Source organism: Protomyctophum bolini, assembly GCF_963924005.1.
Source record: "Protomyctophum bolini genome assembly, chromosome: 22".
Taxonomy (NCBI): domain Eukaryota; kingdom Metazoa; phylum Chordata; class Actinopteri; order Myctophiformes; family Myctophidae; genus Protomyctophum; species Protomyctophum bolini.
The window spans coordinates 23,093,408-23,117,740 of NC_137883.1; the positions used below are offsets into that span (position 1 = coordinate 23,093,408).

Below are 24,333 nucleotides of genomic sequence, written 5' to 3' on the forward strand. Positions count from 1 at the left end.
TCCCCGGAACACTGTTTCCAGATGCGTGAGGCAAACGAATATCCCCGGAACACTGTTTCCAGATGCGTGAGGCAAACGAATATCCCCGGAACACTGTTTCCAGATGCGTGAGGCAAACGAATATCCCCGGAACACTGTTTCCAGATGCGTGAGGCAAACGAATATCCCCGGAACACTGTTTCCAGATGCGTGAGGCAAACGAATATCCCCGGAACACTGTTTCCAGATGCGTGAGGCAAACGAATATCCCCGGAACACTGTTTCCAGATGCGTGAGGCAAACGAATATCCCCGGAACACTTTCCAGATGCGGGGGGCAAACGAATATCCCCGGAACACTGTTTCCAGATGCGGGGGGCAAACGAATATCCCCGGAACACTGTTTCCAGATGCGGGGGGCAAACGAATATCCCCGGAACACTGTTTCCAGATGCGGGGGGCAAACGAATATCCCCGGAACACTGTTTCCAGATGCGTGAGGCAAACGAATATCCCCGGAACACTGTTTCCAGATGCGTGAGGCAAACGAATATCCCCGGAACACTGTTTCCAGATGCGTGAGGCAAACGAATATCCCCGGAACACTGTTTCCAGATGCGTGAGGCAAACGAATATCCCCGGAACACTGTTTCCAGATGCGGGGGGCAAACGAATATCCCCGGAACACTGTTTCCAGATGCGGGGGGCAAACGAATATCCCCGGAACACTGTTTCCAGATGCGTGAGGCAAACGAATATCCCCGGAACACTGTTTCCAGATGCGTGAGGCAAACGAATATCCCCGGAACACTGTTTCCAGATGCGGGGGGCAAACGAATATCCCGGAACACTGTTTCCAGATGCGTGAGGCAAACGAATATCCCCGGAACACTGTTTCCAGATGCGGGGGGCAAACGAATATCCCCGGAACACTTTCCAGATGCGGGGGGCAAACGAATATCCCCGGAACACTGTTTCCAGATGCGGGGGGCAAACGAATATCCCCGGAACACATTCCAGATGCGGGGGGCAAACGAACATCCCCGGAACACTGTTTCCAGATGCGGGGGGCAAACGAATATCCCCGGAACACTGTTTCCAGATGCGTGAGGCAAACGAATATCCCCGGAACACTGTTTCCAGATGTGTGAGGCAAACTAATATCCCCGGAACACTGTTTCCAGATGCGTGAGGCAAACGAATATCCCCGGAACACTGTTTCCAGATGCGTGAGGCAAACGAATATCCCCGGAACACTGTTTCCAGATGCGTGAGGCAAACGAATATCCCCGGAACACTGTTTCCAGATGCGTGAGGCAAACGAATATCCCCGGAACACTGTTTCCAGATGCGTGAGGCAAACGAATATCCCCGGAACACTGTTTCCAGATGCGTGAGGCAAACGAATATCCCCGGAACACTGTTTCCAGATGCGTGAGGCAAACGAATATCCCCGGAACACTGTTTCCAGATGCGTGAGGCAAACGAATATCCCCGGAACACTGTTTCCAGATGCGTGAGGCAAACGAATATCCCCGGAACACTGTTTCCAGATGCGTGAGGCAAACGAATATCCCCGGAACACTTTCCAGATGCGGGGGGCAAACGAATATCCCCGGAACACTGTTTCCAGATGCGGGGGGCAAACGAATATCCCCGGAACACTGTTTCCAGATGCGGGGGGCAAACGAATATCCCCGGAACACTGTTTCCAGATGCGGGGGGCAAACGAATATCCCCGGAACACTGTTTCCAGATGCGTGAGGCAAACGAATATCCCCGGAACACTGTTTCCAGATGCGTGAGGCAAACGAATATCCCCGGAACACTGTTTCCAGATGCGTGAGGCAAACGAATATCCCCGGAACACTTTCCAGATGCGGGGGGCAAACGAATATCCCCGGAACACTGTTTCCAGATGCGTGAGGCAAACGAATATCCCCGGAACACTGTTTCCAGATGCGTGAGGCAAACGAATATCCCCGGAACACTGTTTCCAGATGCGTGAGGCAAACGAATATCCCCGGAACACTGTTTCCAGATGCGTGAGGCAAACGAATATCCCCGGAACACTGTTTCCAGATGCGTGAGGCAAACGAATATCCCCGGAACACTGTTTCCAGATGCGGGGGGCAAACGAATATCCCCGGAACACTGTTTCCAGATGCGTGAGGCAAACGAATATCCCCGGAACACTGTTTCCAGATGCTTGAGGCAAACGAATATCCCCGGAACACTGTTTCCAGATGCGGGGGGCAAACGAATATCCCCGGAACACTGTTTCCAGATGCGGGGGGCAAACGAATATCCCCGGAACACTGTTTCCAGATGCGGGGGGCAAACGAATATCCCCGGAACACTGTTTCCAGATGCGGGGGGCAAACGAATATCCCCGGAACACTGTTTCCAGATGCGTGAGGCAAACGAATATCCCCGGAACACTGTTTCCAGATGCGTGAGGCAAACGAATATCCCCGGAACACTGTTTCCAGATGCGTGAGGCAAACGAATATCCCCGGAACACTGTTTCCAGATGCGTGAGGCAAACGAATATCCCCGGAACACTGTTTCCAGATGCGTGAGGCAAACGAATATCCCCGGAACACTGTTTCCAGATGCGGGGGGCAAACGAATATCCCCGGAACACTTTCCAGATGCGGGAGGCAAACGAATATCCCCGGAACACTGTTTCCAGATGCGTGAGGCAAACGAATATCCCCGGAACACTGTTTCCAGATGCGTGAGGCAAACGAATATCCCCGGAACACTGTTTCCAGATGCGTGAGGCAAACGAATATCCCCGGAACACTGTTTCCAGATGCGTGAGGCAAACGAATATCCCCGGAACACTGTTTCCAGATGCGGGGGGCAAACGAATATCCCCGGAACACTGTTTCCAGATGCGGGGGGCAAACGAATATCCCCGGAACACTGTTTCCAGATGCGTGAGGCAAACGAATATCCCCGGAACACTGTTTCCAGATGCGTGAGGCAAACGAATATCCCCGGAACACTGTTTCCAGATGCGGGGGGCAAACGAATATCCCCGGAACACTGTTTCCAGATGCGTGAGGCAAACGAATATCCCCGGAACACTGTTTCCAGATGCGGGGGGCAAACGAATATCCCCGGAACACTTTCCAGATGCGGGGGGCAAACGAATATCCCCGGAACACTGTTTCCAGATGCGGGGGGCAAACGAATATCCCCGGAACACTGTTTCCAGATGCGGGGGGCAAACGAATATCCCCGGAACACTGTTTCCAGATGCGGGGGGCAAACGAATATCCCCGGAACACTGTTTCCAGATGCGTGAGGCAAACGAATATCCCCGGAACACTGTTTCCAGATGCGTGAGGCAAACGAATATCCCCGGAACACTGTTTCCAGATGCGTGAGGCAAACGAATATCCCCGGAACACTGTTTCCAGATGCGTGAGGCAAACGAATATCCCCGGAACACTGTTTCCAGATGCGTGAGGCAAACGAATATCCCCGGAACACTGTTTCCAGATGCGTGAGGCAAACGAATATCCCCGGAACACTGTTTCCAGATGCGTGAGGCAAACGAATATCCCCGGAACACTGTTTCCAGATGCGTGAGGCAAACGAATATCCCCGGAACACTGTTTCCAGATGCGTGAGGCAAACGAATATCCCCGGAACACTGTTTCCAGATGCGTGAGGCAAACGAATATCCCCGGAACACTGTTTCCAGATGCGTGAGGCAAACGAATATCCCCGGAACACTTTCCAGATGCGGGGGGCAAACGAATATCCCCGGAACACTGTTTCCAGATGCGGGGGGCAAACGAATATCCCCGGAACACTGTTTCCAGATGCGGGGGGCAAACGAATATCCCCGGAACACTGTTTCCAGATGCGGGGGGCAAACGAATATCCCCGGAACACTGTTTCCAGATGCGTGAGGCAAACGAATATCCCCGGAACACTGTTTCCAGATGCGTGAGGCAAACGAATATCCCCGGAACACTGTTTCCAGATGCGTGAGGCAAACGAATATCCCCGGAACACTGTTTCCAGATGCGTGAGGCAAACGAATATCCCCGGAACACTGTTTCCAGATGCGTGAGGCAAACGAATATCCCCGGAACACTGTTTCCAACAAGCCAACTTACATCCTCCTTTTCACGATTTCAGCACTCGTGAGTAAATTAATTTAATTGCTATTATGAAAGTTTTCAGTGACGTTGGACCCACAGGTTGCATTGTCGTCAATAATTAATCTGTCTTTAAAACGTTCTAATATTAATATAGCATATTGGCATTGTCTGTTGGTGCACACATGTTATATGGACCATGTAACAACATGGTCAACAGCACTGTTTGCAAATGTAGCTACATTTGTTGGCCACAAAGACAATTTAGACAAAACATGCTGCTGCCTGCTAATGGAGCTTGTAGATGTAGGCTAATTATTTTTCGGGGAAATTGCAGATAGTTTAGCAGAGACTGAAGTTGGAAAGGCTGTGCCCAGTGCGGCAGTGCCTGCTGGCTGGTGTGTCTTGTGTCAGCGGGCAGCGCAGGCAGTAGGCCTAGTGGATATGCGCTAAACGCATGCATGTTAATTCATTAATTAATTTGCTGAATCAGTAGGGGCCTTTTGATTTGGTGAAGCGCCAGGGCCTTGAGAGGGGTTAATCCGTCACTTATGTGTCACGTACATTAACCATGTAGCCCAGCATGTAGTGCGTGAAAATAAACCCATTGATGAATGAAGGAAGAAATGAATAAATTGTTTCTGACGGGATTCAAACTTGTCCTGTTCTCAGCATAAGTTCACCCGTCTGGAGCATACCGGTAGTCCAATGGGCCGTTCTATCTACGACGTTAACCGTAATCACAACATGGCGTATAGAACCAGCCATCAACCTTCATGGTCAATGGTTTAAGTTGAGACCTCGGTCACCACACTGGTTTACAACATAGCTGTTTATTATCGATTTGTTTCTAAAAGCATCTCTCACCACCATCACCTAAATTCACCTTATAGTCATTGTGTTATACAGGCTACTTAGAAATTGTAAATATATGAAGCATAAAAGCATTATAGGTAGACAAACAGTTTGTTATATGACCTAATTATCTCATAGATAACATAAAATGGAAACCCACATACATACATATAATTATCAACCAATTAATTAATTCATTCATTCATTGGCATTTTTATTTCACTATATTTTCAGCTATATGGATTTTACTCAAACTGAATTCATATTATTAATTATGTTTTGAAAAAATATAATTAATTCATTCATTCATTGGCATTTTTATTTCACTATATTTTCAGCTATATGGATTTTACTCAAACTGAATTCATATTATTAATTATGTTTTGAAAAAATATAAATTAAATATAAAACGGTTCTCATCATGTTTCTCCCATGATGCATCAAAAAGAAGATGGATGCTGATAAAAGACAAAAACAAAAAGCTGCGGCTGCAGCGGCCCTTAAGAAGCACAGGCAAAAGAGGGATAACACCCCAGAACTCCGGAAGGAGTACTTATTCTTTACTAAATTATTTTACTTGTCTATAAAGCTCTCAATGGTCTCGCACCTTCCTACCTACATGACTGCCTGCCTAAATATGTCCCAAACCACCCCCTAAGGTCTTCCACTGCTGGCCTGCTCGCTTTGCCAAAAAAAATGGCAACTAAAAAATACGGGGAAGCATGCAGCTTTTTGCTTCTACGGGCCGTCGGATTGCATTACTGCTTGTTCTTAATGTTGTTGCCTTGCTTTTCTTTTATTCTCCATTTTTCTGTAAAGCACTTTGAGCTGCATTTCATGTCATGAAAGGTGATATACAAATAAAGTTTTATTATTATTGTGCGGTAAAGAGAACCTATATTGCGTTAATGATAATTTTCTGTAGAATTGACTGTTGACATAATATTGATTTATATTATAATTATTTTTATTTCAGAGACAAAAGAGCAGCCTCCAGAGCTGCTCTTTTGAAACACAGGCTGAAGAGCTGATCGAACCCTGTTCTCCGGGAGGGAGTCCTTTTGAAGGACAGGGAGAGGTCAGAAATACTGTAATATATACTGTATTATGCTTTATGCTTTATACTTTTAGGTATCATAAAAGAAAGATCTTTTTAACTTTACTTGTGTACTCTGTCTTCCCCAGGCATCCCCCCCCCCCTGGGGACCCACACGGGCCAGGCCTCTGGTCAGCCAACCAGGCCTGGCCTGGGTCCCCCCCCCCCCCCCTTCCTAACCACTAGACCATCAAGGATTGGCCGTACTGCAGCTACAAGACGCCTCTTCGCTACACCCGGCAGACCCTCCGAACCTCGGGACCAATCCGGTACCGAACCGAACATGCTCGAGTACCGGGTACCAATTACAATAATTCAATTTCGGTTCGCTCTATCGGTTCCTGGGTGACACCCTGCACGCACGCACATAAAACAGCTGATTATAATCAGATCATGCTACTCGGAGAGCCAGCAACAGAATGGACCGTGGTAATCGCTCTTGTCGCTCAAAAGTATGGCTTCACTATAGTAGACAATCAAAGCAGTTATATACTGTATAAATAATAGCTACTGGGCTGCAGGCTTCCTTGTTGCGTTGTCACACGTCTAACCAACGTGCGATAACAGCATTAGGAAACCCACATACATACATATAATTATCAACCAATTAATTAATTCATTGATTGGCATTTTTATTTCACAGTATGCAACATTTCAAACCAAGAGGATGGATGAAAGGTAAGCTGTTATCTTACAAAGTTGAAACTTTCAAATGAAATATTCTCTCCTAACGCCAACAAAACACAACAGTGATTGTCATTACCGCAATGTGAAATATTCCATGTTTGGAAACCTTTTATCATAATTTCTTCATCAATGTACAGTAAATACATTTAATTTCCAAACATAGACGATGACAACATTTGTGAGTCATAATATTAAGTGTTATTGTTGGCATACAATGCTAAATCAACACCTTCTCTCACACACCGCAACTTTTTAAAGCCTGTTGCGGTAAAGAGAACCTATATTGCGGTAATGATAATTTTCTGTAGAATTGACTGTTGACATAATATTGATTTATATTATAATTCGTCTTATTTCAGACTCAGAGCAAAGAAAGCTGCCAAAGCAGCCAGTTTAAAAAAAGACCGGGAGAAGATCCAAAACACCCCAGAACTACTTCTAGTAGTCAGACCCTCCGGCGGTGGCGAGTAAACACCTGTGACGCTAAAAGGTCTGCACACTACTATTCGTCACTGGCTTCAACAACTGACTGCTTAACTGCATGATTCGTGAATGTGAATATTGTTTTCGTCTTTTCCATAAATATTTTTTTAAAATGGACGGCCAACTAGTACGGCACGATTCTTCACAAAATGTAATTGCATAAGTGTCTGCAGTCCATCCATGTAAAATTGTTTCATAAAATCATGGCATAGCCAGTACTGTTCTATTTTATTTATAGAAATCTAGTATCATATTTCAGATTCATTCAACCCCTGCACTGTTCGAAACCTGGTTCACACCCCATTATGAACTTGGGTTCCATTCCAGTTGCTAGATTGAACTTCAGTGAGGCAGGGGAGCAGTGCCCTTTGTGCTAGCTCCCTGTTCACTCTCTGGGAACAAACTCTTGGTGCAGAAACCCAGAGGATCTAAGTTAACTAACCTTTGGCTTGAACTACTTCTGCTGGGTAAATGCATTATAAAGAAATGTATGTACCACTACCGGTACACATATAATTTGATCCAAAGTTTGATTGTGTACTGACTGTACATCTTCTTCATTTGTGCTGTAGGTCTCTTGCCCAGGGTGATCAAAGTGGCCCCAGCCTGTGAGTTTGGAAAGGCCTTCTTCCAGAAGAGGAACCTTGATCGAGCACAGCACACTTTTTGAAGGATCTCTTCTTGATGTTGGTTGATCCCACATTAATGGGAAGAGGATATATATTTTTTAAAACAATGTATTTATTTATTTTCCTTTTTTACACACACATTTTTTACACAAAACAATAACCAACAAACAACAACAGCACTACTCCTCTTCAGCTCCATCCATTAAGTGTGACAATTGATTGTTCTTTATGTATCTAATAAAACAGCCCCACACCTCCTGAAACACTTCTTGTTTGTCCATATGCATATATAAGGACATTGCATATATGAATATATGCAATATTTTCCAAAGGTAAACATATAGACAGTTCCCTGAACCACTGTGTAATACTTGATTTGTCTGGTCTCTTCCAGGTCAATGCTATCATTCTCTTGTTCTCTGGAATGTTTTGTGTGGGCATTAGCATTTAGCAGTCGCCACACACAGTTGGGTAATCTTGTCTCTGCTGACCCCTACTGGTTGGTCTTGGGACTGTTGGTCCTAGGACCAGGAGGACATAGCGTTTGCATCCACTGACCAGCATCATATTTCTTGTATGCAGGCAGCAGGCCCAAGAGAACCTCAATAATCTTGTAATATTGTAATAGCCTACTGGTAATTTTAGAAAGTTATAATGGAATAGCTCCAGGCTATGGGAAAAGTGGGACAATAAAGTATATTAAATGTCCCACCACTCAATGGAGAGAGACAGAGTGTTTTCAGTACTTACGTACAGTATGACTGCTGCTTTTATGTGCACCGTTGGCTTAATCTAGTTTTCAGTGAGAGGATGTATATGGATCACATAACGTGTGTAGTGTGTACGTTGACGTTCATGTGCCTTTTGGTACTGCTGTTTAAGATTCCTACATGAGGATCAAGTTGCGAGGAGACAAAAGAAACTCATTATGCCACCAAACAACTTGTATTGATTAATTTCTGCTGTTTACTGTACTGTTACTGTGCTTTTAACAAAAGGGTCATTATTGCGGCTATAGCATAAATCCCAGTTCCAGGTGCCAGCATACTTGTTCACTTTCACAGTCACAGTCAGAGTTTGCCAGGCCCCCACACACACTCACTACACACACTTTAGTAAACATACTGTTTAGTGTTTACCTTTCGTCAGAAGCTTTTACATGGCGAGCCAGGCGGGAGCGTCGTGGTACAAAGGCACAAATTAAATCCGAAATTTGGATGGAAGAAGATCCACCAAGGACAGCTCTCCTGGATTACGATTTATGGACGTTTGAAAATCCTCCTAGTGTCAACTGCTTTAAACGCTGATTATATTTTCAATCCCATAGCTGTAGCGGTGGGGCGTTGCCATAGCAACCGGACCAACATTGGGGTCCGTATATATACAGACCTGGGATACGACGTCCCCTTAGCGGCAGGGTCCGTATCGGACCTGGCACAAAAATAATTAACGATCATATCACAACACACCACTTTGTGTAGCATCCAGATGTCATGATCTTACTGCATTATTTGTTTAAGTGGCACTTCGTAATGGGGAACTTAATGACAGTATGTCCAACAGCACATCACAAATATGTTCCACTGTATTTTACAATTTGTCCTAGAGAGGGAGCCAGAGAAAGAGACAAGATCAGTTTGACCTAATGTTACTTCATCAGACTATTTTAACCACTTGAACCCTAGGGACCTTATTCTGGACATAATATCATTAGAACATTTGGCAAAAATATTGTAGGTGAGTATTTGGCAAAAACAGCTCACAATGCATTGCGACATATTGTGAACTTGTAGATAGACTATTCTTGATATTGGGGCGTATACTAGGTAAAAAGGAGTACAGACCTCTTGGCCCCAGTCAACAAAGTAAATTATATGGGTTTACATTAATGCCTCCTGATATACGGTAGATTTGAGCTCTACTAAGCACACCTTTCTAGTTTTTATTTCCTCTTACTTTTTTTGTTTTGTTTTGCAGGCTTAGGTTTGGATACAAGAGACTTGCCTCCTCAGATGAGCTCTGGCAATTGGCCTGAGCTCAGGCGGATCTTCACAGAGCGTTTTGCCTCTAAATCCCAAGCCCATTGGTTGAGTGTTTTTGAGGGGACAGATGCCTGTATTACACCTGTGCTGTCTTTCGACGAAGTTAGCTCCCATCCCCACAACCGGGAAAGAGGTTCTTTCATTAAGGACCCTGCGGGTGAGGAGAGCCCCCGACCAGCTCCACTCCTCTCCCGAACTCCTGCAGAACCTTGCTTGGCACGTGACCCTCTTATCGGAGAACATACATCTCAGGTCCTACAGGAGTATGGTTTTAGTCCAGTAGAAATAGAGCGGATGCTAACAGCTGGAGTGATGGAGTCTAACACTGTCAAGGCTAAATTATAGAGCCCTGGACACAGTGGAACAAGCCATACTGTATATTGTTCCATTTTGTAGCTGTCGGGCAGAAACCTCAGATCTCCATATTTTTGTTGTTGTAAATTAATGCCTTATTTCATCGTGCAATGGTGTCACATGACGGTAGCAGAAATAGCCAATCTACAAGCTCACAACAACAGTCTTGCAAGCTGCGGGCCCTGGAGCCTAACCTCCACTAAATTCCATTGTTAATCCGGGCCTGAGTGCCTTTTGCACTATGCAGCCGCTTTTAATGTAAAAAGGCTGTGTCAAATTAGTGGTTCAAGGCGGACATTTTGAACATACAACCACTTTGCCAATGTGATTCTTAGTCATCAATAGAACATGTTCTGGGGAAGAATAAAGCTCTTCTGCAGGCCAATCAGCAGTGGACATTTACCACCTGGTGAGATTCATTGTGAGACATTTAAAGGTGAGGTCATATATTTGGCAGATTTGGAACAATATGATGTACCTAAATGATGTGTCGGTTTCATGTACACTTTATTTCATATGTATGGATATTCTTTTCTTTTCTCTCTCTTTTTTTAGTTATTGTTTGGCATGTTCCTTTAGATCAGTGGTTCTCGGATGTTTTCATATCAAGGACTGATTTGGATGCTTCATAAACTGGGGAGACCTCTGGGGGTCCCGGGACCACACTTTGAAATAGTAGATGCTTTACATTTTAATCGTGTAAAAGGCTGTACTTAGGCCAAAGATTCCTAAAGCAATGATTTAATAAACCGTGCACTGTGTATTATGAATTAAAGTTAGATTTGCTAGACAAAATCGTTCTAGCATACAGTGTTAGGCCAGTGTGATGGACCAATGTTTCAGTATACAGAAGTCAAATGTGTTGGATTGCCAAAATGAAATTAGTCCTAGTAGGCTAGTTCTCAAAGTGGGAGGTTGATGGACTCTTACTTGAGACAAGGTTAAATATGGACCCCAAAAGGTCTATAATTGCACACCAAACCTGACTGGGTCTTGACTTGCAAATGAAAGGTGTGGGAGCCACTGCAAATACATCAACATGCTACAGATGGATCAATCAATTAAACATTCATGGACAAATGGGTATTTTACCTGAAATGCTGTCAGGTCAAATACCCCAAACATTGTAATCTTGTTGTAGGCCATATGAATGGATGCTAGAATCGTCAAGTGTAGTGTAGTGTTTAATGTTAATTTGTAAAATGAAATGTAAAACGAAATAAAATCACACCCATGTGAAGTAAGAGGCACTCTTATCATACTTCATCTCATTCCGGCCAATGAGAATTTGTGTCCTCATCTTCAATGTTTGTGTTTACACAAACACTAAAATCTGTCCATTCATTGCCAATGGCATTTAATGTTTGTGTTGGGACAATGAAGTAAAACCGGCCATTCATTATCAATGGCATTTAATGTTTGTGTTAGGACAATGTTTGTGTTTACACACACCCTCAAAGCTGGAAGTAGGAGGAGCTCCTCCTGATGAAACTCATGGTCGAGAGCACAAAAGTAACAAAAAAACATATCTGCAAACCAATATGCAAACCAAAAGAAAACACACCACATGTTAAGATAAGAAAGCAAAATTGTTGAAAACATGTAGAAAGCAAAATAGTTGAAACATGTAGTAAACATACTATTTCCTGATTTGTTTCAGTTACCCAGGTGACCTTTTCCTCTTTCTGTCTTGTGAGCATTGTGGACAATACCATTTGCCTCTTGGTGTCCGTGTGGTTTCCAGGCCCAAGCAGGCAAAATGGAACCATTCAATGGAACAGCCGGTGTTGTCACAGCCTATCATCTTGCCATAGGAGACCTGGTGACACAGACAATAGGTGGGCTCGTTGAGGTCCACCGGCATTTCACGGCAAACACCAGAGAGATGCACATTCCCAAAGTTGGCAGTGTTGATGTTGATCTCTCCTGGTTGAAGGAGTTTGACTTTCTTCTGTTTGCTCATGGGGCTGCCACCTTCATCTGAACTCCTCACTTTCGACTTGGTTTTAGCCACCTCCTTCTTCTGCCTGAAGTCACTTTTCTTCCCCTTCCTGGACGAGGAATCATAGTCGGTGCGGCTCTCATTCTGCTTCTCTTCCTCTTTCAGGTCAGCCTGGAACCGTGCCAGGTCTGTGTCCAGACGATTGATGTGCTTGTCAACCATCTCATAGGTCTGCGTGGCCAGTTGTACTTTATCATCGCCAAACTCTTTGCATTTGCTGTAGGACTGCTGAATCTGCCCGAGTATGGAGAGTCTCTGTTCAGAGGACAGAGTCCAAGCATTGGACGTGTACTCTTTAGCCAGGGAGTCTATCTGGCTCTTCAAATCCTCTGTGTGTTGATCCAGGTCCCTCATCACGTTTAAGTTTTGCTGCAGTTCGAATGGCATATTCTCAATGCTATGTAAATAATGCTCCAAATACGTTCCCGCTGGCATCTTGAAAATTCTAAAAACAAACTAACAAGACAATTAGACCCTTATGTTGTCCTGTCATACATTATGATAGATTGTCCGGAAATCCTACAAGGTTATGTGGTGTCAGAGTACCCATTATGCCCAGATGTGGACAAGCCTCAGCACATATATGGACATGCCTGACATCAGCGCAAATCGGTTTGTGTAGTGTGTGATGTCAGACCAGAGCTTGATCAGCAAGAAAAGAGATGGAGAGAGAGGGGGGGGAGAGAAACTATATATTCTGGGTCCGGAAACTGTACTTTTTTGAGCATTGACCCCAGTAGAAGGTCTGCTGCTGTGAATTTTACACCTCTCCCGCTTAGCGGAGAGTGGGGTGTGGTAGAGGACATCTCCCTGAACACGTGGGTATGTCCAGATAGTTGCCTCGCGGAGCCGTCTTTTGTCCAGTGTCCACTTTATAAAGTCCATGCACTCCAGTGAATAGCATTTATCCATTTAGATAACTTTATTATTATTATTATTATTATTATTATTATTTAATTACGTATTTTTACACAGAAACATAATGTGTGTCTTATAGCATCTGCATCATATAGCATCATTTAAATGCTTAATTTGTAGTTTTAATGTGCAAATGAAACTTTTTTTCTCCATACTCTAGAGGATACCCTTATTTTGAAGAGATCGTCCACCGGAAGTCTTACATCTGTTCATTAGATCTGCTCACTAGACGCTGCCTAAGCAGGCAGTTTAGTGTTAAGTTCTCCTCTCTCTCTCTCCGGCGTGCCTGCGGGATCAAAACAACCCCATTTACCAGCTCATATTTAGCCTTTTTTAATCCCAACGGTCGTGCCAAGTGTTTTTAGGCGACAGAAATAACCGGACCTCCAAGTCGACAGCAGCTCTGTGTGAAGATTTTTTAATTTTTAAACTGAAAAAGCCAACCTCTCTGCTCTCTCTGCTGCCTGCTGATACTCTGTCTCTGCGCTATTTCACCAGGAAGGAGTTCCTCTGGGTCTGGTTTGGTGGAAGAAGAGGAAATATGAGCTTTCTGTTGTGAGTTTCTTCGTGTTGATTGTGATTATATCTATGAATGTATTAATAAGACTATAGTACACACACATATCTAACAACACACTGAGCTAAAAGCTAAATGATAGCTACAGTATACCCTATACCCGGGGGGGGGGGGTTTAGGACGGGGCTACTTCCTGGATGGCTGGAGCAGCTGATATGATGCACACACACCGGTCACAGTCACACCAAAACAATAGTTACAATGGAATAGTAACGTGTAACTTACTTGCAGCTGCAGCAGACCTATTATCAAAAGACACAATGGATTGCATTTGGATCCAAGCATTGGTACAGGTCAGTTCCAAAGTCAGGCCTGACTTGACTGTCCTGCATGGCTGTAAATTAAATGTAAATCAAATTAAACTAAATTGGATTAATTAATTTAACTCATGGAGACTGCAAGAGAATGCAAATTGTTTTTCTTTTTTACATGTAATTTCTGCTGACCTAGTTTTCATCAAAACGCTTTGAAGAGACACATCATGGATTGAAACAGTAGCTCCACACACAGTAAGGCCCCGGTTTGTCTGCAGTTATTTTATAAATTAATTGTAAATTAAATTAAATGATCTCTGAGTACAAATGTAATCAAATGGACCCTGCTTCCTTCTGATTACATTTTGTACTAGTGTCCCGAGGGCCCAGATTCACAAATAGATCAAATCGAATGATATATTTCCAAACCACAAAATTGATTTAAAGAAGAAAATAAATCTAATGTTTTTAATCCAAACCTATGACAGCCTTTGTTTTATTTACCAATCAGTGCTTCTAATCTCCTTTTACACAATGCACCATAGCAGAGTATCTGGGAGCTTGGTTGGCAGTTGGCACAGTGGTAAATGCCTGTGCCAACTGCCCTGGAGGTTGTGTTATGGGTTTGAATTGAATCCACAGTGTGTACCACTGTGGATTCGTTGTCGAGTGTCTATACCAGTGGTTTTCAAGTCTTTTCATATCAAGGCCCATTATTTCTTCTGCATTTGAGCCACCATCTGATGACAGCCAACACTAAAGTTAGTTGTCGTTGATTAAAATAACAATTCTTCTACATTCTCTAATTGTGTAGACTTAAGTAATGTAGATATTTAACTCTTGAGAGCGTAAAATGAAACGCTCATTTCATATTACACACTCAAGAGTTAAAGATCTATATGGGTCTGTTTGGTTACCAACTCTCCATCACTTAGCTGCAGGGGACCACCTGGAACCCCCTCTGGTCCCTGGGCCACTGGTTGAAAACCTATTGCTCTATACCAGGGGTGTCAAACTGGTGATCCGCGGGCTGCATGCGGCCCGCGACGTCGTCTTCTGCGGCCCGCCTCCCTCCCACGAACACCAATTTTGTCCGTATAGAGTCTATACGGACAAAATTGGTGTTCGTGGGAGGGAAGCCGGGTATTTGTCACTGTATGTACTCCTATGGGCTGGGGGAGGAGTAGGACGGAGGCTCTTCTACATCCTCCTGGTGGAACCAGCAGTGACAACACAGACATGTGTGAGAGTGGTTCCAATTGATTCCTAGGAATCAATTGGCATAATGACTAAATTGGGGGAGAAAACGGTGTAAAAAGCAAGAAGGAAAAAAACGGGAAGGAGGAGTATCCAGATCTAATATCTGATTCACCAAAACCAAAAGCACACTTTATTAACTGACTGAAGTCGTGTTTTGCACTTTTGATCATAAAACCTACTATGTGATTCAAAACCATTATTTTGTATACGAGCAAATGAAATGCCCATCAAATTTGACAATGTAAACATTTAAAAAAATGACCGTTTATAATCATGATAATGACGTTAAGCAAAACTATTGTGATTCACTGTTGTTTGTTGCCTTGTCTCATCAAGAAGGTCGCGGGTTCGAACCCTGGCGGGCGGCTCTGGCCTTTCTTTGTGTAGTTGTTACTAGTCTCTCCGCCGTGCTTGTGTTGGCTTTCCTCCCACACCGGCGTGAATGCATGCTAGGCAGGTACTCCTGCCAGTGCCCTTGAACAAGGTACACAAGGACCAAGGTGCATTACAACTACAACAGAGAGAGCTGTGTGTGTACGGTGGTGGTGGTGGGTGCTCACGTCACACTGCTCCTTAGGATGCAGAGGACACATTTACCCAAGAGGATAATAAAGAGCTTGAACAAACGCTCCATCTGTTTGTTCGTTTGTTGTGAATGGGGACAGAACAAAACAAGTGTCCATCTGGCTACATATTAATTTCCTGTCCAACCCTATTATTTGGACATGGATTCTATTGTATACCTGCTATTTCTGAAAAAAGATTTAGTGAAAAGTGGTTAAATCCGTCTTAGAGACTTTAGGTACTTTTTTGAAACAAAAACAAAATTAACAAAATTAACTTTGGCTTGTGACTAAATAACCGGACCCATCACAACAGCTTTTTTGGTTTAATTTATTCTTTAATTTTCTGAAAAGTTGGACATAGGCCTACAAGATTTCCATGCGACAGCTACGAACTTTGACACATGTTTATTTTTTTGGTTGCTGGATTTTGTGACACACGGTTCCCGTATCTGTCTTGAAGCTCATGTCAGCTCAATGACTCATTGCACCTTGCTTAATCAACCAAGCAATTGTTCTTCCTCTTTTTCTTTCTTTCTTTCTTTGCATGTGACTCACACAGTGGAAATCGTTCATCCAAGACGTTCAAGCCTAAGAAGAATATCCCTGAGGGTTCACATCAATATGAGCTGTTGAAGCACGCCGAGGCCACCCTGGGCAGCGGCAACCTGCGCATGGCCGTCATGTTGCCTGAGGGGGAGGATTTGAACGAGTGGGTTGCAGTCAACAGTAAGGGCTAAACATACACTCCCCTTTTCCATAGATCTCATTCAGTGTTGTTTTTGACAGCTATTTTTTTTTATTTAGTTTTAGTCCTAGTCCCTTGGATAGTTTTCATTTAGTTTTAGTCACATTTTAGTCACCTGGAATGTCTTAGTGTTAGTCTAGTTTTAGTCGACTATAATAAGATTTTAGTAGACTAAATGTACAGTTGATTTAGTCGACTAAAATGTATTTTGGCGGGCCTTGATGCCGTCGTAATGTCTGATTTTACACTTGCTGAAAATAGCAGATCTACAAGCTTGTAGATCTTCTATTTTCAGCATGCAACCAAGTGTAAAATGACTTATACTGGATCTCTTGTCCACTAGTCCCTTCCTAACATTTTACTCTGTTTTTTTTATTTGTTGATGAAATTGCTTAGTTTTCATTTCGTTTCCATTTTGTTTTCGTCAGTGAAAAAAAGATAGTCGACGAACGTTTTTCGTCATAGTTTTAAGTCAACAAAAACAACACTGCCCCCCCCCCCCCCACACCTGCTTTTTCCGTAGATGTCATTGCTGTCGCTTGGAAACCTCACATGTCCAAAACGGCAAAAAATAATAGCAGATCTACCCCCGCTCAAAATGTGTCGTAGATTTGCCTTTAACACATTTAGTACCGGAACTGCATCAAAATAAAGGCGCTGCTTGCGCCGGAGTAATCGCCAGAGTAGTGATCGCTTCCATTTTGAAAGCCATGAACCGGAAATACTTTCTTAAAAAAGTTGACTGACAAAGTGCCATCACAATCTCCGATCATCTTAATATATTTATATACGCTACAAAAAGAGTTCATATTTTGCGGGAGAGGCGGATGAGGAGCAGAAACGCAGCGCCAGCATATCGATCCATTCATCACCACGGAGAGCGCCCTGGATGAGGAGATACGAGTCATTCTTTCCGCCGCGCTAACATGGGAGTCAATGACAAGCTAATAGTTTCACAGAGCGTTAGCATACGGCAAGCGAAAAGCGAAATGCCAAAAAAAAAAGAAGTAATTATTCTGAATATTATTATCTCGCCCCGCGTCGTTTGGACGTCGCTAGGACGTCCACAGACGTCTAAGGCAACTCTCGGTTCCAATCCTTATGACGTTTCAGGACGTATTATGTACAAAATGTGTTAAGGGCGACCGACCATCTCTAAGGCATCTAGAAGTCACATCCCTTTGGGTGGCGGGTGAAGATCCATTGTGAGTCGCAGGCGTGGAAAACACATGCTAACACAACAGTGATATAATGTTACCATGCATTCTGAAGTTTATTACACACACACAGAGTAATATATACAGTAGGACAGTAGATCTATGACGTCTCTAGTAGATTATGGAAACTATGATAAGAACAGAATGAGCAGGAACACGCTTGCATCTCATATCATACTGTACGTACAGTCAGTCCCTCCGATACAGTAGTAGACAATTATCATGTCATGGTTATCAATATGCTTATGCAGCTAAATCACAACACACTGTATTATGACTAAGTAGGGCATTCATTTATTTACAAACCTAAAGCGTAAAAATATGGAGATATGAGGTTTCATGCCCGACACCAACAATCTGTAAGATTGCACTTTATCTACGTACATCAACATTTTTGTCCATAGCTTTTACTTTTGCCGGTTAAACATTGCAAAGACACCTAGACTTGTTGAACAAGTTGAACAAGTTTACGAGTCAGTCGGCTTAAATCGTACAACAATGAGTCGACAAAGGTCAAGTTTACTAAGTATTGGTTTCATGTCTGAGAAACAAACCTAAAACTGTTGATAGTGCTGTCAAACAAGTATTTACTGTTTTACAATTTTTTTTTTGTAGTGGGGGTCCCTGATTAATCTCTATCAAAGGGCTACTTGGCTACTTGACACACTATTACAGTGTGTTTACCAGACCTCTAGTCAGTTGACTTAATCACCACACTACCACACACAATTTGGTGTTAGCCTTCAGTGGTGTAAATAGGTTTTCAATGTAATGGGTCCCGGGACCCAGGAGGTGGTCTTTTTTAGATACAACACAAGCTCTTTGAGGTTTTGGATGTAATTCAGTGGCTTACATACCGTTAAATGAACATTTTTGTGTGTGTGGTTTTCAGCTGTGGATTTCTTCAACCAGATAAATATGCTCTATGGCACCATCACAGACTTTTGCACTGAGGAAAGCTGTCCGGTCATGTCTGCTGGCCCTAAGTAAGTGTACGGGTTGTGAATGTGTGTATAGGAATGTTTCGTTTATTTTGTGGCATGTACCAGCTTGATGTAAATTAGGTGGTGAAACCGTTTGTACACGGATGGCAGCACTGGTGCTAAGTAACTGCTAACATAGTGAATGCTACAGATTTGTAGTGGTTTTCAAACTTGTTGTACCCACCAGTAGGCCCGTCATAATCTCAAGTAAAGACACCCGGTTTCCGGAGAACTCGCCAGTTTACCAACTCGCCGCGATTTAGTGCATTTTAATTTTACTTCACCTTCATTTAAATTGCATTGAATTGAAAGAGAGGATAGTTGTTTAGAGTTAACACTAGAGAAAGTAGGAATGCTAAAAGTTTAAACACCAAAGTACCGAAACAATGTAATTCATTAGTAAACAATATCCTGAAATGGTAGGCCTACTTATCATTGGTATTCACATACTCACCTTTTTATCATTATCTAGCCGACCATTTAATTGCACAAAATAATTTGATCACTTTGGAAATGAACTATAAAATCTGTGAGTTTGACATAGATAGATATCTTTGTCATTCAGCAGATGCATAAAATGTATTAGAGAACGCATAGTACACCGATGAAGACAGCATGTTAGCATAACTAAGACATTGATGAAGAATGTTCGCCGCGGCGACTTGGTAAACTGGCGAGTTCTCCGGTATCCAGGCACCCTGTATTCAGAGCTGATCTGCAAACGTAGTAGAATGCTTATTACGATTATTTTTGGGCGGTCGTGACCTGAAAAGTTTTGGAAACTCTTGGTCTACTGACAGAATGCAGTCTAATGGGTGAGATGTGTTTGTGATCTGTCTCATAATGTAGGTATGAATACCACTGGGCAGACGGAACCAACATCAAAAAGCCCATCAAATGCTCTGCTCCCAAATATATCGATTACCTTATGACCTGGGTGCAAGACCAGCTGGACGACGAGACACTGTTCCCATCAAAGATCGGTATGAGTTTACTGAATAATTGCTGTATGATTGGTGGCAGGCTCCTATTCTACTGTAGTATATAGCCACTGTTGTTGTCAGTCAAGTTTGTAGATGGTTTTTGATGAATTGAACAATGTGGACCCTGTTCAAGTGTAATGCTTAATTGGTGTGCACTCACAGTTAACAGTCTTTGTATTGAGTTTGTGCTTGAAATGTACTGTAATTCTACAAACTGTTAATAAATATTTCAATCAATCAATCAATCAATCAATGGTGCATGAACTAGCGTGCCTCAAATTTAGCAGTTTTTAAACAGATACTTACCAAAGCAAATATGATTGATTTTCATATTTTGTTCATATGAATGAAGATGCATGTGGACGTACAGTATGTGATCTCATTCAGGTGACTCTTAAGCCGAGTGGAGCCAAGTCTTATGCGCATAGAGTTATTTTTGGTCCGTCCAACAAAAATGCAATGGCAGTGGCATTTCAGGAAATCAAACGCAGTTATTTCAATATGGATGGGTATTCCGCAAGCGATTTGAACATTGTTGTTGTTCTGGTAAATGCCTTTCAGGTCTAACACGTGACTCACTCAACATTGTAAGTCAAAATTCTGCGCTTTGTTGTATGTATCCCAAGGTGTTCCCTTTAAGCGGAACTTCATGTCTGTGGCCAAGACCATCCTGAAGCGTCTGTTCAGGGTCTACGCCCACATCTACCACCAGCACTTTGACTCCGTCATGCAGCTGCAGGAGGAGGCGCACCTCAACACCTCGTTCAAGCACTTCATCTTCTTTGTTCAAGTAAGGAAGGAGAGCTTTGTTGTTCCTCGCCATATTACAAGCTTGTAGATCTGCTATTTTTGAAAAATCATTTAAATGTGGTGTAAATCTTTGAATATATATTCTTTCAGATGGGGGGTCCGCAGCCAAATGTAGATAATTCTGGGGGTCCTTGACATGAAAAATGTTGAGAACCACTGACATAGAAACATAGGTTTGTCAGAAAACTGTTTTCTTTTTTTTAGAATTGGCCTTGGGTCTAAATGGGTTAATGGATATATCAACAACAATGTAAGTAGAATAAAATATTGTAGGCCCCATGAAACGGACACCAGATTAGAAACGAGAACATGTAAGTGTTTACTGTGAAAATAGGAAGATGAGCAATAGCGCTGAACATGTAGTCTACTTTATGGTTTATTTATACCGTACGTATCTGTGTTCCTTCTCACTCGTCTCTTTCAGGAGTTCAACCTCATTGACAGGAAAGAGCTGGTCCCGTTGCAGGAGTTGATTGAAAAACTGACGACCAAGGATAGATAAACCACAGCCATGTCATCCTTCTTTCTGTGATCTCCTATTCATTTTTGCACAGATACCCACCCCACCCTGGCTGTGTGTATGCAGTATATACTATATTTCCATTTGGGGAAATGTTTTTTTTACAAGGCCAGGAACAAGGAAGGGTTTTCGATAGGTTTAAGGCACTACCACTAAGGCTATCAGGGATTACAGACACAATTGAACGAACCACAAAAGAAAACCAACAACAACATAATAGTTGTACATCTTTGGACAGAACCCCACAACTCATGTTATCAGTGTTGAGTCATGTAGTCATGCTTACATGTAGTACACTAGAGAGAGTCCCATCCATTACGTTGACTCTGTGTTTATGTCAACTGGAGTCATCACAACTAGTCTTGGGCGGTAATTTTTCATACCTTCATCCTGACATTTTACCAGGATATATACGGTAGGATATACGGTATATGGTGGTATTTGTGTAAAACAAATATTGACTAAATAAATACAAGCTGAGCTGCTCATGGCAGAAGTCGTGGTAGCATGTTGTCGCTGTCGGGTAGAGACCTTGTCCAAACCGGTTAATTTCCATGCAGGAAAATGGAGAACATGTGATCCAATGTAGTTCTCGTTGATACTTGGTTCAATATCTGTAAAACCCACTGGCAGACGTAACCACTTTCACGAAATAAAAGAAGAATTTGAAAATGGCAAACATTGCCCATCTGCGAACATACAGCGTGGGTGTGTTGTGTGCTTGTAGAAAGGCTATTTTGTTTTGCTACTTTTGTGAGACACCATACTATGATGAAGTAGGGCATTAATTCACAAAAAACAAAGTTGAAATATGGAGGTGCGAGGTTTCTTTCAGACGGCAACGATGTATGACATTGTCTAGCAGAGCCTACAGTGCCATGTCTTAATATCGAATTTACATAGTTGGGCAAGTCCTGACCTGGTGACACAGCAGATGCCGACACGGTCACGTCAGTGGTCAGAGATGATGTGGTGATGGTGACAGACCTGGCCGTTGAATAAACGTGTGGCTAATAAACTACTTTTGTACTTGGAAGTAGTCATAATTCTCAAGACAAAGTTATGTGTGGTCATATTTTTAATGATTCCATATCTAGTCGTATTTATTTAATTCTATAAGAGCAGAAAGGACCAGCTTATTATTTAACTCTCAAATAATGATTTTATATTGTTTGTCTGTCAGTAATATTTTGGCCGGTATTGAAACTTACGTATGTACATTTGGGGGTTTTCAAAAATACGCTATGCCGTCATACCTTGGTACCGCCCAAGACTAATCACAACACTAGATACTGTAGGTATGTCCATTCATGCCACATGTTTTCATGTCCAAGCTGACCACAGGTGAGAGTAGGGTGTGAGGAAAGTTGATGAGGAAACATTTACGAAAGTTCTTTTGCTAGTGTAAAAAAACTACTTAGGCCAGTTCTTCAGCAAAACCAATAACTAGTTTCTAAATAAATGAACACTATCTTTGTATTTAGAGCTGGATCAGGGTTTCTTAGTTTTCAAATTGGTATTTCCCAAGTATGTCAGTATAGTATACAAGTATGTCAGTATATTAAGATTCCTAAGTGCCTGGCATGGCTTTTAATCACTCCGTATGACTGGCAGGGACAGAAAACCTTCATGCTAGCTGAAGCAGAGGAACTAAACGTGATAGCTAAAGACCATATGATTTAGTTATTTTCTTTACAAAACTATTGATTTGCCATTGGTTATTATTTCAGTTGCCCTCCCCATTGTTTGGTCCTGAATGCCTACCTTTGAAGACAACATCTGATCTGATGTACTTTTTTGTCATTTCAATATTTGTATATGTTGAAAATGTACTAGCCATATACTTACCCTAAGGAGTTGTTTTATTTAGTTTTCAAAACTCCTTTGCCAAGTGCTGGCTATGATAAATGAATGTGTTGAGAGACCTGGAACGGGGTAGCAGTCCAATACGGTGTAGCACTAGCAAGGGATCAAAGATGGATGGTCTTATCTGGTAAAGCTAGTCAAATGATCTCTACACTATGCTGGTTTGCACCTCAAATAGCTGAGGATTGAGGCAGTTTCTTTAACTTGATATCCTAGGGTAAAATATGAACCAACTCTCTGGGGGATCTTTAACATTGAACTGTACATAGACTAATGGTTCACACATGGAATATAGAGTATTGCCCTCGAGGTCACAAACTCTGCTGTTAAAAGTAGTACTGTTATTGATTATTAATTGGATAATGCTGCATCCCTTGTTCTCTTGAATGGCCGTGAAGCACTTTGAACAATTTCCCTGATCTCTCTTTTGCCTGAATGTTTATCCATGATCCCACATAAAGACTGCCTGTGTTATCGATTTTATCATAGTCCCCCTCCCGATGAATGTTACTGCAATGCTTAAGCAACACTGCAACGGGCTATTCGGCATATGCAAGTGAGATTTATTCTGTTTATGTATGGTCTGACTTGTGTTGCTGTGCTTACAGGCAGCATATGCATGAATGAATCTTTTTTCCCCCAAAATGTAAATGTAGTTTACGATCACTATGCAATAATAATTGACAGACATTAGACTCGAAACATAATTCATACGTTTATCCATTCTGCTGTTAATTTGTTTAGCGTAGCTTTTGCTGTGTGTGATAGGAATTAAATTGATTGATCCGACCCCCCCCCCCCCCCCCTAAATTGAGGCTCAAAAGGTGTTTGCTATATATTATCTTCCAATTTGTTATTTTCAGGAAGACGTATCAGAAATGCAGACCTGTAAATAACCAAAACTAGACATTTTGATAACCTTTTGGGCAGAGCATGGTGTGTGGTAGCTTATTGGCTAAAGAATGTGTTTTGGATTATAACATTTTTGTCATTTTGTCAACCCTTTCCATTTTGTTTAGATGCTTATGAATGTTCTCAGAAAATCTAGTAGTAAAAGCAGGTAGGCAACCGTAACGCATCTCATCCTTCTGAAATGAACATAGCATAATAGCCTGTTGCCTACTCTTTTCTCCTCGACTGTAATAATGACATTGAAATGTTTGTAAATAATGGCTTGATTGATTATAGGGTTTTCAATGCTACTGAACTGAATTGTGCTGTTTACAAATAAAAGATAGTCTTTGACTCTGTTTTGTAGTCCACATTTCTACAAGGACCTTAAATTTGTAGTCATGCTAGTACGAGTTAGAAGTTTTTTGCAAAAAATAAAATAAAAATAATTGTGGTTTTTAGGTTAAATGCTTATAATTAGCTCTGGTTTAACACT

General features: G+C 42.4%; 2 protein-coding genes across 2 annotated transcripts; one reads left to right on the forward strand and one right to left on the reverse strand.

Annotated features, from left to right (window-relative positions):
- Window positions 1-11,905: 11,905 nt before the first annotated feature.
- LOC308309711 (inhibitor of growth protein 4-like) lies at window positions 11,906-12,685 on the reverse strand (the record flags this gene model as incomplete). The annotated part of the gene is made up of 1 exon (XM_080755628.1): window positions 11,906-12,685. The coding sequence occupies exon 1, from the start codon at window positions 12,680-12,682 to the stop codon at window positions 11,906-11,908; it is 777 nt and encodes a 258-aa protein (XP_080611754.1). The 5' UTR covers window positions 12,683-12,685.
- A 706-nt stretch (window positions 12,686-13,391) lies between these two features.
- Window positions 13,392-24,195, forward strand: LOC308310100 (MOB kinase activator 1B). Its single transcript, XM_080756204.1, has 6 exons — window positions 13,392-13,720; window positions 16,382-16,548; window positions 18,677-18,770; window positions 19,617-19,750; window positions 20,377-20,540; window positions 20,985-24,195. Exons 1-6 carry the CDS (start codon window positions 13,707-13,709, stop codon window positions 21,060-21,062), a joined length of 651 nt encoding a protein of 216 aa, XP_080612330.1. The 5' UTR covers window positions 13,392-13,706; the 3' UTR covers window positions 21,063-24,195.
- The last annotated feature ends 138 nt before the right edge of the window (window positions 24,196-24,333 follow it).